Source organism: Crotalus tigris, unplaced genomic scaffold (assembly GCF_016545835.1).
Source record: "Crotalus tigris isolate CLP2741 ecotype Arizona unplaced genomic scaffold, ASM1654583v1 scf7180000024340.7048381, whole genome shotgun sequence".
NCBI classification, from domain to species: Eukaryota; Metazoa; Chordata; class Lepidosauria; order Squamata; family Viperidae; genus Crotalus; species Crotalus tigris.
Window position 1 is genome coordinate 2,261,093 of NW_024100510.1, and position 16,584 is coordinate 2,277,676.

The window sequence follows — 16,584 nt, forward strand, 5'->3', positions numbered from 1 at the left end:
TCTACGTTCAGTCAATGCCATCAAAGAAAACAGACTGTCTGGGATAAAAGGAGAGAAGATTTCAGTTTCTCCATGCAGCTGAGCCCACAGTTTATTAGAAATAAATGATAGTGAGGACAATTAACCAGTGAAACAGCTTGCCTTCAGAAATTGTGGGCGCTCTATCACTGGAGATTTTAAAGAAGCGACTAGACAGTCACTTGTCTGAAATGGTATAGGTTCTCCTGCTTGAGCAGGGGGCTGGACTAGAAGACCTCCAAGGTCCCTTCCAACTCTATTCTATTCTATTCTATTCTATTCTATTCTATTTTATTCTATTCTGTTCTACTCAATCTTCAATCACTGTAGAAAGAAAGAGCATCCATTTAAAGAGATTCTGCTGCTCAGTGGGACTGCCACTAGGAACACAGGTTTTGGTAGCATGGAGGAATTTATGCCAAAGTGCTTGGATAAGAATTTACAACACTAGCTGTAGATTCTATGATGTGAAATAATGCAAACGAGAAATGAGTAAGGATGTTTTTCTGGAGAATACTGTTGAATCACACATGTGAATTTCAGAGTTTGGAGAGCATTAAAAACATGGATGAAATATATTAGTTCAACCACTAATCAGGAGCTAATAGGATAGGAAAATACTTCTTGAGACCCACTTCTGTACATTAAACAGCTTGGGAAGGGAGGTTACCAGATTTTCTTGTGTTAATGCAGTGCAATATTTCTTGCGGTCAATAGCAAGACGTCGCAATTTTGCCCTGCTGGGGACCCTACAAAGGGTCGAAAGTCGCCCCAAAGAAGTGACGAAGAAGGAGGGGACCCTCATCGATCACGAAAAGGTGGTGGCCCCTCTGCTGGATCCAAGGAAGCCCTCCAAACCAGCGAGGGTAAGACTGGCTACATTTGTGTAGCCTGTCAGAAGCTGCTGACAATCGAATACAAGCACTAACCAGCAATTTCTGACCAACATGGATGGAACTGGATAAAACTTTATCCTCTCTTTATGGCCCTAACACTACTTTCCTGGAAAAAAGAATACCCAAAGCAAAGAATCCTTCCCGATGAGACAGGGAAAGGAAGTTATTGCCTTGCTCCCTCAGGAAAAGAAAAGCTGTGAATTAATTGCTTTGGGGAAAAACAGAGGAAACTACAAGATCAATTTGGAACTAATACAGATCTATAGCTTTGAAATTCGGGACTAAAAGTACCTTTGAGACTTTTTTTTAGAAAAAGTATTTGAAAGTTTGCAAAATAAGCTTGGATTTGGAAAGCTGGAAGACGGTGTCAACGACATCTAGTGGAGAATCATGGCACTACAATTTATTATGCTTAAGGGAAACTTGGCTTGAAGCCCAGACTCAGATAAGACTCTTTGTTGTTCATGGACACTTTCACTTTTGCAGACTGCAACTGGGAAAAGGGAAAAACAAAAACTCTTGGGCTGCTTATCTTGATTGGGGACCTTATTGGACTATAAAGACTACATACAAAAACAAAATGAGTGTTCCATTCTCATCCTTAAATGGTAAAAAATCATCTTTAACACCTGTCTCCAAAGCTCCCAGCTTGATATATCAACAAGAAAATGTTAATGAATCTCAGAAAGAAATTATTTCCAAGTTGAAATCAATCCAAGAGACAATTGCTTTATTTCAGGATGAGACTAAAAATAATGCAAATGAGATAAAAGAACAATTTTCTAACCTAAACTTACAAATCCAGACAATGACTGCAAAGAAGGAACTAATGACCCAGAAAACAGAAGGAAAACTAGAAGAAATGGATCCAAAGATGGAGGACCTAAAGGAAGGAATTAACAGACAGATACAGACAAATGAAAAATTAGTGATAATACTGGAAATGGAAAAGGCATCATACTTGTCAAGATGTCAGAACACATTTGAGGATAAGGAAGAAGAGCTGATCGAATGGATGGTAAAGCTGTTGGAAGAAATGCTGAATTTTGACAAACAAGAAATGAAAAGAAAAACTGAAGGAGAAGGATGGAGGCTGTTTAATGAATATAAATGGGTTGAGCGTTCTTCCAAAAACACTTCAACCAAATTCTTTTCCTCATTCCAAATAATATATACAAAAATAGAGGAAGACCTACTTGATGATTTAAATGTACTGACTTGGAAAGTTATTTGGCAAAAGAAGAAAGCTAGAGTAAGACTGAAGAAAATTGAGGTTTTGACCTATTAGATGGGATATTATACTACTACACAGATGTTTGAATATGGCTAAGAAAATAGGTAACTGTTAGAAATAATAGTATTATTATAATTATAATTGTAACTAGAATATTATACTTTTTATGAGATGGGAAATATGAAAATTCTAAAAGAGTTTGAAGCTTTTGATTACCCAAATATAATTTATTATGAGAAAACTATAAGCGATAGATATATTTTGAATATTGATGGGAAATTAAAATTTTAAAAAAGTAAGAAAAACAGGATATTGATTGAATAAATTGATTTTAAGTGCAAATGCAATTGAGACGTATTTTGGCTAGAAAAGATATTATAAATTGATACTATTGATATTATATATAATACTATAAAAATGTGATGAAGATGTCTATATTTAACTGTATATGTATTAACAGTAACAAGAATTGTATTTGCCCAGTATGGAAAAACGCATACTATCAGAAAAAGAGATGACCAAGGAAGCACCGGATGGTGTAGTATTGGATTAGACTAAGAAAGTTAATATGTACCAATGAATTACTAATAGACCCAGACAACACATTGCTTATTAAGTACTTGTAAAATTAGAAAATTAATAAAATATTTATAAAAAATATATTGAGATTCTGTTCTCTAAATCTCAATTATACTTGGCAGGATTTAATTATAGTTGGCAGGATGAAGTTACAAAACTAGAGTTAAACTGCATTAACTGAAAGAAATCAGCCCATAGGAAATACAGCTAATGAAGCAACTGCTGAGAATTATGGCTAAATGAAATCTTGGCCTAAAGGAAAAATGGGACTCTCCCTTGTTCTTTGAAAAGGCTGGGGAGGGGGGAACCTGCTTTCACACTTGCAAGATTCAACTACTGTAACCTTACAATAAAAGTAGTATCGGTACTCATGGCTTTGATTTCCTGTCTGAACTATCTCGAAGAACTGATATACAAACAACTAATATTTGGAGATTTAGAGATCTGCTCAGAAGAATTGAGGTCACCAAAAATTAAGTTTAAAAGATAAAATCTCGAGGAAAATAGAAAGTGAATTCAAATGGAAGTTTCATTAGGACTTTGAAAATGTATAGTTTGAAAGAACATAATGACAGAAGTATTCAACATACTCCTCTAAGGAATCTGTAGACTTTCCAAGTCTAGATCAGGCTAGAGGGCAGTTCAATCAATGTATATAAAGTATGTTAAGTCTGAGTTTAAAATATGTTATGTTTAACCCACTATGTAGGAGAAATATCTATGCCTGTGGAATCAAACTATATTACACCTGTACCACTGGAAAATGGGCCGTTAGGTGTTTCATAAATTTGATGGAGAGCTTGAAATTTCATTAAAGAGAAATCCAACCTGGAACTAAGATGTTTTCTGACAGCAAGAACAATTAATCAGTGGAACAGCTTGCCTTCCAGAGTTGTGGGTGCTTTATTGCTGGAGATTTTCAAGAAAATATTGGACATCTATTTATCCATGATGGTACAAGGTCTCCTACCTTGGCAGGGTGTTGAACTAGAAGACCTCCAAGGTCCCTTCCAGCCCTATGATTCTGTTTCCATGGTTTTTCTAGATTTTTTAATTTTACCTTTATTCTATTTTTTTTTTTACAAATAACATCAGTCAACAAAAACATGCACAACATTCTTCCTCCTATTTTCCCCACACAAGAACCCTGTACATTGAGCTGGGAGACTGACTGGCCCAAAGCTACCCAGCAAGCTTTCATGCTTAAGGTGGGACTAAAATTCATAGTTTTCTGTTTGTCATAAGAGTCTTGATAATCTTGTGATTTATAAATCTCTTAAGTGTGGGAATGTTGCTAAGGCCTCAGACAGTTTGAACCTGACTGTACACCCAAAGTTCTAGGACAATGGTGGCGAACCTATGGCACAGGTGCCAGAGGCGGCACTCGGAGCCCTCTCTGTGGGCACACGTGCCATTGGCCCAGCCTAGCCTCCGCCCGCGACCCCCTCCTCACCAGCAATCCCCCTGGAGGAGAGTTGCCCCCAAGTGTGCCCACATGGAGCAGCGCAGCCAAGGACATGGCAGCCAGGCAGTGTAGTCAAAACTCTGCCCTCACGCCGCAACACAACACAGTTGATGCTGCAGGGTGTGGGCAGATGGCATGGCTCCCATGGCACTGCTGGGCTGCCTGAGCGATCTGCAGTGGGCCCTGGAGGCGGTGAGTGGCCCTGTGGGCAGGCAGGGTGGGGCGGAGTGGGGGTGGGGGTGGGCAGGGGCAGGACCAGGTGAGCAGGGCGGGGCAGAGGGTGGGCAGGGGCAGGACCAGTTTTTGGGCAGTCTTTAAAAGGTTCGCCATCACTGTTCTAGGAGGAGCTGTGCAACTAGATGTCAAGTTTTCAGATGTGTATATATTACGATTTGTTGAGCATCTGATAACCTGAAAAGATGCAGATTGGTATATCTTTCTTTCTCTGTAACTGTAACTCTCTTAAGATTTATTCAATAAAATACTTTTTGGCATTTCACCAAGGATTGAACCTATTATTTTAAATGAAAAATATGCAGTCTTCCAGCTGGCAATACCCTATCATGACAAATATATGACTACTGATGAAAAAGAAGTTCAACATATTATTACAGCCCTCAAGTCTAGGTAACTGAGATTGTGATTTCTTTCTTTCTCCTCTGGCCATACCCCCAAGATTGGGGTACTGGTGACAATACCTTATGAATTGAAATGATGCTCTGGTAGAGAATTTAAAGTAAAACCCCTATCTTATTTCACTTTCTATTTCGCATATACAACCTGTTTCCATTTAATCCAACTAATATGTCACACAGCCAGCACAGACTATTTGTATGAACCCTTTTCACACTTTTCTAATATATATTTTCTCCTTTATCATCTTTCTCAACTTTCCTTCTTCCTTTCATATTATTCTTCCCTTATTCCTCTTGTAATTGATTGATTTGATTTGCTGCCTCCCAACTCTAGCCAACTAGAATATCAGAACTATAATTAAATGAATGAATACTGAATCCCATCATTTTATGTTTTTTTTTCTGTTCTTTCTACCCACTCATATCCCCATTCTTAGTACTTCTCAACATTTGTAAAGAAAGAAATCTTACCTCTTGCTCTCTGCTTTCTCCAACTGTAGCTTAACAGACAGGCACTCTGGCAGAAGATCTGCTTCTGAAACTGCCAGTGTGAGACCTCTACCAGAAATATTGAGCTCCTTGTTGTTTTTAATTTCTTGACTGACACAATGTTCCGTTGGAGATAATAAAGGAGAATACAATTTTGCCATAGTCTTTAATTTAGACCTAGAAGGCAGGAAAACATAGCTGCTATTGTTGTTGCTATTATTATTACAGTTAAACTGTGTATGCCATCCAACTCCCAAAGACTCTGGGCAACTCACAAGTAAAAACATTTAAAAAGAGAGAACAAAATAAAATAATAAACGATGGCAAAGGTTATGAATACCAGAGGGAAGGAAAAAAAAACCCAACCCACGCAATCTAAGAGGCCTTCGTTCACTCACCAAAGGACTGGATGAAGAGTCAGGTTTTTAAGGCCCTTAGAAAGGTAGGTATCCAAATTTCAGGGAAAACCTCATTCCAGAGGGCAAGTGCTGCTACAAAAAAGGCATACTTCTGGGGTCCTGATAGATGTTGTTTAATTGAATTGGCTGGGGAGATACTATGGGAGACAGGCAATCCCACAAGTAAGCAGGCCAACTGCTATGTACGGCTTTACAGGTAACAACTAGCACTTTGAATTACACCTAAAAGCAAATAGGTAACCAGCAAAAGTATTACATGAGCATATTGAGACATTTTAGTATGTTTGTATATCACTAAAATACCAAATTCAGAACAGATAGGTTTTTATTAAGTCTCGCAACATAAAAAGCAGCAGCCTATTTAGAATGATAAGCAATCCAATTCTTTTTTTTTAAAACAAATTTTATTGGTTTTTTAAATTTTTTAAAACAAAGTATTCAGGACACACCGTGATACTGGGGTAATCAAACATCCTGGAACAAAACATATATACATAGTACAATCAATACATCAAGTATTCCCTTTTTTTTTCCCTCTAATAGCATAGTATATTTAAAATATCCAATTCTAGCTTAAATTTATTCAACCTGAATACCGCAATTCAACCTGAATACCGCAATCAAATTAACTTTAAATAAAAACATTTTCAATTCAGATATCCCTTCCAAATACTGTATATTCCGGCATATAAGATGACTTTTGAGAGCGTCGAAAGAGCCTCCGAACTCGGGGGTCGTCTTATACGCCGAGTCGTCTTATACGCTGGAAATAACGTAATTTCCGGCGTATTAGATGACTTTCTAGGCATGCAACTTGGCATCGATCGTCTTATACACCGGAAATACCGGTAGTTTCCGGCGTATAAGACGACTTTCTAGGCATGCGACTCGGCATCGATCATCTTGTGACCCGGCGTCGATCGTCTTGCGACCCGGCATCGAACTAGGGGGTCGTCTTATACGCCAGGTTGCCCTATACGCCGGAATATATGGTATGTTCCACTTAAAATCTCATTTTTAAACAAAAATATTGATCTATCCTAGACATATCTAAATGTATATATCTATCTATCCTATACATGTCTAATCTATCAATTATTCAATCTCTTTAAGCTAACCGAATAATGTCCAACCTTAAATCATTTCAATCCATTGAACAGAATTCAAAGTTCATCCAGTTAGTTATCATAGCTCAGAACATCCCTATTATAAAACAAGCAAGTCATCTTATTTGATTAACATTCAATTAATTATTAATTCAATCCAAGTCTGAAACATCTCTTTACTTCAAACTCATAACCTTAATCCTTACATCAGTCCATAATTCTAGGTTGCCTTTAATCCAATGCCTGAAATTTCAAATTTCATTTTTCAATCTTATTCTAGCTTTCCTCTTCTGCCAGGCAGGTTTCCATAGCAAAGCTTCCCTTCCAGCTGATGAATCTCTTTTTGTTGTTTGTAGTGTCTTTTGATTCGATAAAAACCTTCTTGGTCTCTGCATTGGCTCTCTGTTTCTCTTGTCCATAAGGCCATGTTGCTTCAGAAGTTCAAAACTCAGTCTTTGCTTTTCCTGGTCCTCAAAATCATAGGTTAATTGCTTATAGGGCAAGATAGAATTCTCTTTATTATCAGTTAAGTCCTCATCTTGTATAATCTGTTTTGTAGAGTAGTCAGGTGTAATCTGAAAGTCAGTTTTAAAGTTTAAAGTAGGAATTCTGGCTCTTAATTCTGTAGTAAACTCTTTTATTGTAGTACATATTTCTTCTTTGGCCTCATAGATCTTTTCCAGTATAAGTTTACAGTCTAAATGTGATTGAGGCTTCTCCATTTTAAGAATAGTTGAAGAAAAAATCCTTTTTCTTTTTTTTTTCTTTTTTAGTGGAGGCTACAGTTGAAAAGTATCCAAGCCCACAGATCCCACAGCTGGCTCAGATTATCTTTTCTCTTAAAAAAATAGTTTGAAGGCCAAAACCATCTCATCTCCAAATAGTCAATAATTCCAATATTAACTTTTGACCAGTAGATGTCCTCAGTAAGCTAACAAAACTTTTTCAAACGCCATTTTTTCCTTTTTTCTATTTTTTAAGGAAAGAATGGAAAAATAAATACTCTACCCATATAATACCGCTCCAAAAAGAAAAACAATAAACAAAGGAGATAAAATATAGTCTTTAAGAAGGTTTTAATTTGTCCTTTTGTAAAACGTCTTTGTTCCCACACATACAAAAGCTGCTTTTTCCAGACCAGGAAATAATTCCAAGAAGTTTTTGCAGGCAAAAAAAAAAAAGAACATAGGGTGAAGAGAGGAACAAAAAGGGTCTCACCCGGATCATCCGCGGTGAGTCTATTGCACTTAGGTGTAAGTGTGACTTTCGGCTGGTGCAGCAGGGTGATCTGCCATCTTGCAGGCTGATCTTTGCTCCTTCAGCCCTAAGGAGATAGCTGGAGACACAGGGGAAGCTGCCGCCCTCCCCTATCTACCAGCCAGCCTTCTGCTCGGTGGTCGCCCCTCCAGGGCGTCTTTTGACCCCCTAGAGGGTCTACCAGTGAAGGAAACTCCGGACAGTGCAGAGAGCAATCTCCAAGCACGTCCGGCGTCTCCGCGTACCGGAACTGGAAGTCAGCAATCCAATTCTTACCAAAATCCCAAGTGAGAGAGCAGGAAACTAAGAACCTTCTTTAATTATCACCACTATCAGATATTTGCAAGCATCCTGGCTTTCAAGAGAGAAATTCCATTAATTTACCACCATTAAGTTAAACATTAAAACACTTCCTTTTTGTCTTTCATTTAATCCAACGGCTTTCTCTTGAAACTGAGTTATAGCATTAAGGCAACCAACCAATTATAAACCATAAATATCTAATGTGAAGCCAGAAATAGAAAGGCATCATAAACAATATGGCAGTGCATTTTCTGTGAGGCTAGTTTGCATACTACTGTGTTTTCCCGAAAGTTAAGACCTACCCCAAAAATAAGCCCTAGCTTGATTTTGGGGGGTGGATCTAATATAAGCCCTATCCTAAAAATAAGATCTAGTTTTGGAGTGAGGTGCATGCCTAAAAATCAAACTAGGGTGGGGGTATGGGGGTAGAGCTTACCACTGCAGCCAGTCCTCCTATGATCGACACTTGCCTCGCTAGAAGGAGCAACTTCATAGTCAGAGACCTTTCTGGAAGGCCACTGCAGCCAAGAACAGAGCTATAGATGCATAGCTTGGTTCTCAGCTGCAATGGCCTTCCGGAAAGGTCTTTGACTGTGAAATGCAGGCCGGAGCTCCATTCTCAGCTGCAGAACGAAGCTGCTCCTTCAGCCCCAGAAGAAGTGGGCCAGCTGAGCGGGGCTGTCAGTGCTACTGCTGTGAGGTGAGTAGAAAAGACATCCCACCCTACCCCGAAAATAAGACCTGGTGCCTCTTTTGGAGGGAAAAAAAATAAGACCGGGTCTTATTTTTGGGGAAACACGGTAAGACAATATCAGTGATGGCTGATAACAATATTGAGATCTTAAATATGAAAATAGGAAAGACCTTTGTCTTACAAGGAAGTAACAGGAGTAGAGAGAAAGCAGAACTGCTTAACTCATTCTTTGCATCAGTCTTTATACAAAAAAAACTATAGCCCAATCTCTCAAATACATAATGTATTTGTGGAGCTGCCACAAAGAAGAGTGAGTCGACTTATATTTTCTCCAAAATCACCTTTGTGGCTCTTCACACTTTGTTAATTTCAGAGAAAAATTGGAGAGATAATACAGGTAGTCCTTGACTTACAACCATTCATTTAGTGACTTTTTGAAGTTACACCACCAGTCAAAAAACAACTTATGACCAGTTTTCACACTTACCACCATCACAGCATCCCCGTGGTCATGTGATCAAAATCCAGGCACTTGGCAACTGGCATATATTTATGACAATTGCACTGTCTTGGGGTTGTATGATCATCATTTGCAACCTTCCCAGCCAGCTTCTGACAAGCAAAATCAATGGTGGTAGCCAATTTCACTTAACCACTGCATGGCTCACTTAACAAATGGAGTGATTCGCTTAATAACCATGGCCCAAAAGTTTGTAAAATGAGGTCCCACTCACATAATAACTGCCTTGCTTAGCAATGGAAATTTTAAGCTCATTTGTCGTCATGAAGTTGAAGACTACCCGTATGCATAAATTACTTAGAAGGAGGTGTGCAGGAATAGTTCAAGAAAATAAGATACAACTCTGTTTTTTTGGGAGGGGAGATGTGAATAAAAAGTGCAAAATAACTCCATCTTAAGTCTGTGTGCTAGAAGAGGGGAAGTGGGGAAACTATCAGAATTTTAAAAACCTGTTACACCCTACAATAAAGTAGTCTTCCTGGAATTCCTATACAGTCTACTTCTTGACCTGGTTGTAGGAAGGTGTCCAGGAGAAGAAAGAAATGTTTTCTCTAGAAAAGCATGTAAGTGGAGTTATACTGCTGATGCTGTGGGTATGTCTGATGTCGCTCACTCTATTCCAGGTGACTTAGAAAGTTATTGTAACTCCTATCTACATTCCTGAGATGACAAAGGGTTTTAAATTTTCATTTGCTGACAAAAGCATTCAGCTATCAAGGCAATCATGCAGAAAATCAGCATATGTCATAAATATGAGAAAGAGTTAAACATGATGACTATAGTCTCATGAGACAAGGATTGATTAATCTGAAAACTTTAATAAGAATTGTAGAAAGAAATGGAGGTTCATCCAAGCCTTTTAATGTAAAGCAAGATCAGCCTCTACTGTAATAGTGTTTATGGAAAAATGAATTTTAGTGCAATTTGCATATAAGCTGGAATATATAACATATATGTGTTTCATTCAAAATTGAACTCCAAATCACATCAGTTAAATTCCTTAAATCAATCATCCAAACCAATATAATTAATTAATTAATTTAGTGGCGTTAATAACACTGGAAAGTTGAAAAAAAGTAGTTAAAAAAAAGATGAATCACTAGCAGAGACACTTACATGCAAGCATACACACATATAAGAATACCTATCTCAGAAATTGAGACCAAGAAAGTATAAGTTGAAAAATAACCAAGGAAGATGGACACTATCACAATATAGCAACTAATATTGTTGGCAATCACAAAGGTCATACATTTCTTGTAATTGGCCACCAGGTTTGCACACACCTCAGGAGGGATTTTGTCCCTCTCCTCTTTGCAGATCCTCTCCAAGTCATTAAGGTTTCGAGGCTGACATTTGGCAGTTTGAACTTTCAACTCCCTCCACAGATTTTCTATGGCATTAAGATCTGGAGACTGGCTAGGCCAGTGGTGGCAAACCTATGGCACGGGTGCCAGAGGCAGCACTCGGAGCCCTCTCTGTGGACACATGTGCTGTTGCCCCAGCCTCACCTCCCCCCGCGACCCCTCCTCTCCAGCAGCCCCCCTGAAGGAGAGTCACCCCTGAAAGTGGCCCACCCGGAACAGCACAGCCATGGACATGGCAGCCAGGCAGCATAGACAAGACTCTGCCCTCACACCCCATCGTGCACTGTTGATACTGCAGGGCACGGGCAGAGGGCGTGATTGCCACAGCACTGCTGGGCTGCCTGGGCGATCTGCGGCGGGTCCTGGAGGCAGTGAGTGGCCCTGCAGGCAGGCGGGGCAAGAAATGGGGGGCAGAGCAGGGGCGGGGCCAGTTTTTGGGTCTCCAAAAGGTTCGCCATCACTGGGCTAGGCCACTCCAGGACCTTAATCTGCTTCTTCTTAAGCCACTCCTTTGTTGCCTTGGCCATGTGTTTTGGGTCACTGTCATGCTGAAATACCCATTCATGACCCATTTTCAATGTCCTGGTAGAGGGAAAGAGGTTCTCACCCAAGATTTGATGGTACGTGGCCCCGTCCATTGTCCCTTTAATGCGGTGAAATTGTCTTGTCCCCTTAGCAGAAAAACACCCCCAAAGCATAATGTTTCCACCTCCGTGTTTGATGGTGGAAATGGTGTTCTTGGGGTCACAGGCAGCATTCCTCCTCCTCCAAACACGGTGAGTTGAGTTGATGCCAAAGAGCTCGATTTTGGTCTCATCTGATCACAACACTTTCACCCAGTTCTCCTCTGAATCATTCAGATGTTCATTGGCAAATTTCAGATGGGCCTGTACATGTGCTTTCTTGAGCAGGGGCACCTTGCAGGCGTTGCAGGATTTCAGTCCTTCACGGCGTAATGGGTTACTAATTGTTTTCTTGGTGACTATGGTCCCAGCTGCCTTGAGATCATTGATAAGATCCTTCCGTGTAGTTCTGGGCTGATTCTTCACTGTTCTCATGATCACTGAAACTCCACAAGGTGAGATCTTTCATGGAGGCCCAGACCAAGGGAGATTGACAGTTATTTTGTGTTTCTTCCATTTGCAAATAATCATACCAATTGTTGTCACCTTCTCACCAAGCTGCTTGGTGATAGTCTTATAGCCCATTCCAGCCTTGTGTAGGTCTACAATCTTGTCCCTGACATCCTTGGACAGCTCTTTGTTGTTGGCCATGGCGGAGAGTTTGGAATCTGATTGATTGCTTCTGTGGACATGTGTCTTTTATACAGGTAAAAAACTGAGATTAGGAGCACTCCCTTTAAGTTCATTACCTGTATAAAAGACACCTGGGAGCCAGAAATCTTGCTGACTGATAGGGGAATCAAATACTTATTTCACTCATTAAATGCAAATCAATTTATAACTTTTTTGAAATGCATTTTTCTGGATTTTTTGTTGTTATTCTGTCTCTCACCATTAAAATAAACCTACCATTAAAATTATAAACTGATCATTTTTTTTGTCAGTGGACAAATGTACAAAATCAGCAGGGGATCAAATATTTTTCCCTCACTATATATTATTGACAGTTTTAAAAGTACTAAGTCACAATTCTCCGCTTGTTAAACTCTCAGCAGCATTCTCTAATATTAACAATTGCATGTTACTATAGGCATCACAGGATGAAACTAATACAATTGATTCAGGCGTTCACTGAAAATATTTTTTATCTTGACCTTGGAGACAACTGCAGCTAGTGGCCTATTCATCCAGATAGTTTATCTCAACAATTCCCCATGAAAATAGCAGATCAACAAAACTGCTTTTGAGAGTTAACTCCCTAGCTAGGATGAATTCAAAATTGTCTAGGAGCTGGAGGTGCAACAAGTAGAGCCTCTAGTAAGAAAACAAACATGCACTGAGGTTCAATTAGATAAAAGATGAGTTTTATCCATATCTTGAGTAAGAGGGAGAAAAATCAAATGATTTTTTTAAGCATAAAAAGGTGCTATGGTTTTTCAACATGTGTATCACATCAATGCTGATTTGTAGATAACATTGTGTGATTATTGAGGGTTCATGCAGTTGAAGAGATGAGAAACACAGCTGAGTATCATCAGTATATCAATGATATCTCAGTGCATGGTGAGGGATGATCTCACACAACGGCTTCATGTATAGATATTGAACAGAGCAGAGAGAGAGTACCGAGTCCTGGGAGACCCCGCAAAGCAGTGAATGAGGGCTGGATCTCTCACCTCCTATTAACACAACTGAGAGCAGCCACAGAGGAAGGAAGTGAACCAGGATAGCACAAAACCCCCACTCCCAACCCTTGAAGCCGCTCCAGAAGGGATACCATGGTCGATGGTATTGAAAGCCATTGAGAGGTCAAGTAGAGCAAGGATGAATGAGCTATCCCATCCCATTCCCGCCACAGATGATCACAAAGCGTGACCAATGCCATTTCTGTTCCATACCCAGGCCTGAATCCTGACTGGTAGGGAATCTACATAATCTGTTTCATCCTCTGGAGCTGCCGCACAACCACCTTCTCAACAACCTTCCCCAGAAAGAGAAGATTGGAAACAGTCAGAAATTATCCAAAAGGGTGGAATTCAGAGATGGCTTCTTGAGAAGAGGGTGGACCAAAGCCTCCTTAAAGTGCTGGGGCACTACCCCCTCCTGTAAAGAAGCATTAATCACTTCTAGAGTCTGCCCGCACATCACCTCCCGGGAAGCTTTCACAAGATATGGATCTAAAACACAGGTCCTTATGTGCATACTCCCTAGGATCTTGTTCGCTTCCTCAGGAGCAACAGGGTCAAACTATTCCTAGATAACAGGGCAGAATCTGCCCCAGGGGCTTCCACCGGACCAGCAACCATGATGAGTGATTTTGTCTTCCAGAAAATCCGCAAATTCCTCAGCGTGCCCCTTCAAGTGGACCTGCTTCCTCCTTTCCCAGGAGGACGCAGTTCACCTTAAAGAGGGTTGATGGTCAATTATGGTGGCTTAATAATTATAATTTCAACCCCCCCCCATAGATATTTACACATTTTGCCACAAAGTACCGTATATGCCGGCGTATAAGACGACTTCCGGAAGCGCTAAACTCGGCGCCAAAGACGGAGGTCGTCTTATACGCCGGAAATACTGGTAGTTTCCGGCGTATAAGATGACGTTCTAGGAATGCGGCTCGGCGATAAAGACGGGGGTCGTCTTATACGCCGGGTCGCCTAATACACCGGCATATACAGTACATCATATTACATTTTCTTCTGTTAAGGATATTTCTTCTGTTAAGGATATTCCCTGTTAAGGATATGGAATCAAGAAGAAAGGAAAGGGACTCAGGACAGTAGTAATAATAGAAAATAGCTTATTTCCAAGCCCAGCTACACTTTCTAGGATAAAAGGCAATTAAACAGAAATCTGTTGTTCGTAAATACAATAGTTACACAAAAAGACAATCCTACCTTTCTTGATTTTGTTGGATCTCCTTCTGAGTTTTTAATCTGGCTTCCTCCCATGAGAAAGGACAAATGAATTTTTGCAATTGTTCCTTTAAAAAATATACATGTATCTGTCCATCTTTACTAACTGCTTCTAAAAGATGCAAAAAAACACACACAGAACCATCAGGAAATTAACAGCAAGCAGATTTTTTCAAGTTCACCACAATTTATTTATACTTACCGTATTTTCCGGTGTATAAGACGACTTTCTAAACTCTGAAAATCTTTTCAAAAGTCAGGGGTCGTCTTATACGCAGGAATATACGGGTAGCTGTTCTCTGAATTTAAAACCAATCTGCCCCCTAGTGGCTAGCCCTATTTTTTTTACAGAAATAAGCACTAACAGGACAAAGCTTTCTAGCAGCAAAGGAGCTCCTATTGTGCTCATCTATAAACAGAAATTCAACATTGTACTGTATTTTCTGGCGTATAAGATGACTTTCTAAACCCTGAAAATCTTCTCAAAAGTTGGGGGTCGTCTTATACGCTCAGTCGCCTTATACGCCGGAATATACGGTATTTATGCTTATTTATTTACACTGGCCAACTCCCAGTGACTTTATTCTTAAAATGAAAATTGCATCCATTTATATAGAATGCTAACTTAACTAAGCAAGGAGATGAACAACAAATCTATCTTTCCTTTTATTTTACTTTTTTCCTTTTATTTTTCCTTTTATTTTAGTCTATGGGTTTAGTGCAGATATAGAATATGAATTGGAGAGCTTATTTGTTTAACGTTTCTACCCTATCCATCAAATTAAAAGGAAACTTTAGAATACAGGAATTAATAAAAAGTATTTAATATAATATAAAAAGCAATACAAACTTTTACTTCTTCACTTAAAATGAAATGTATAAAGAAATCTGAGTACACTTAACAATTTTTATAGAAAGAATACAGCATATTTTTTCATGTTTTTCATTTTTTTCAGATTTTTTCTTGCACAAAATAAAGTAGAAAAATTAATTAAAAAGAAATGAATAAGCTCGGAATTTTTAATGTAAGTTATTCTTTCAGAAATTTTTATTAACTTATGCTACAAACTAGTTGATTTGACTTTCTCTTAATGGCATAAATACGTTTTTCTCGATGTGAATCCAACTAATATTTGATATTTTAAAAAATATCAGCATCTAAAACAGGTTAAATTAAAAGACTGAAAACATAAAACTTTCTTTATAAAGAAGCACAATGAGACTTTTAGAGCATAAAAGGAATGTCCCCCCCCCCATGAAGCTTCCAGAGTTGCTTCTGAGATTATTTTTAAACTGGGGTGGGACTAGTAAATAATAACTAAGTTTAATATTAAATTTAAATAAGATTGTGTCTCAAGCCCATGCATTTTTATGAATATTAACCTGAAAAGAGTTTTGCACCCGATTATCATAAGCATTTCGCAACCAGAGCATTACTACCAAAAATATTATCTCCAAACTGGTGGTAACACTGAAAGTTCAAGAGTCTTTGAAGCCCTGGTGGGAGAAACATTTGAGAGAAAAAAATCCACTCTGCCATGCACAATTTTATACATCTTGTTCATGTCTCCCCAAATAATGTTTTACTAAACAAAACAAAAAATAAAACTTTTTCTAAAGTATAGGGTTCCAAAACTAATATATCAAATACAATATAAGAAGAAATCGGTAACAAAACTGAAAAATAATTGCTCAAAGAATCTTTATTACCTGGTGCTATTGAAAGGTGAGGAGGGTTCCAGTCTCTCAATTTATGGTTAATGCACAGTGCCAAGATATGATCCCAAGGAATTTCCCAAACAGAAGGGCCATCTTTTTCTGTGTTGGCATGTTTCTGGTCCTTCCACTTCAAGTAAGTATTGCTCAACACATTTTCTACCTGAGATTGGAGTATTTCCTGGGTCTGAAGAGAGCTAGCCGTTTGGGACACATACTGGAAAATCATGGCACAAACAGGAAGCCAGGGAGCTAGGAGAAGGGGAGTAGAAAAACATTTATTTTACTATGCCAAATTATGGGGAAATCAGTTCTTGTTTTACATCCCAATTTTATTCAGATAAAATG

The 16,584-nt window shown here is 38.9% G+C and overlaps 1 protein-coding gene across 3 annotated transcripts in view; it reads right to left on the reverse strand.

Annotated features, from left to right (window-relative positions):
* Positions 1-16,584, reverse strand: part of LOC120300398 (minichromosome maintenance complex component 3 associated protein) — a 90,639-nt gene that overhangs the window by 3,557 nt on the left and 70,498 nt on the right. For all 3 annotated transcript variants that reach the window (XM_039326351.1, XM_039326352.1, XM_039326353.1), the window contains exons 25-27: positions 16,231-16,488; positions 14,503-14,632; positions 5,299-5,493 (exon numbers count right to left, since the gene is read on the reverse strand). In XM_039326351.1, coding sequence (XP_039182285.1) covers positions 5,299-5,493; positions 14,503-14,632; positions 16,231-16,488 — 583 coding nt within the window. The remainder of the gene's footprint in view (positions 1-5,298; positions 5,494-14,502; positions 14,633-16,230; positions 16,489-16,584) is intronic.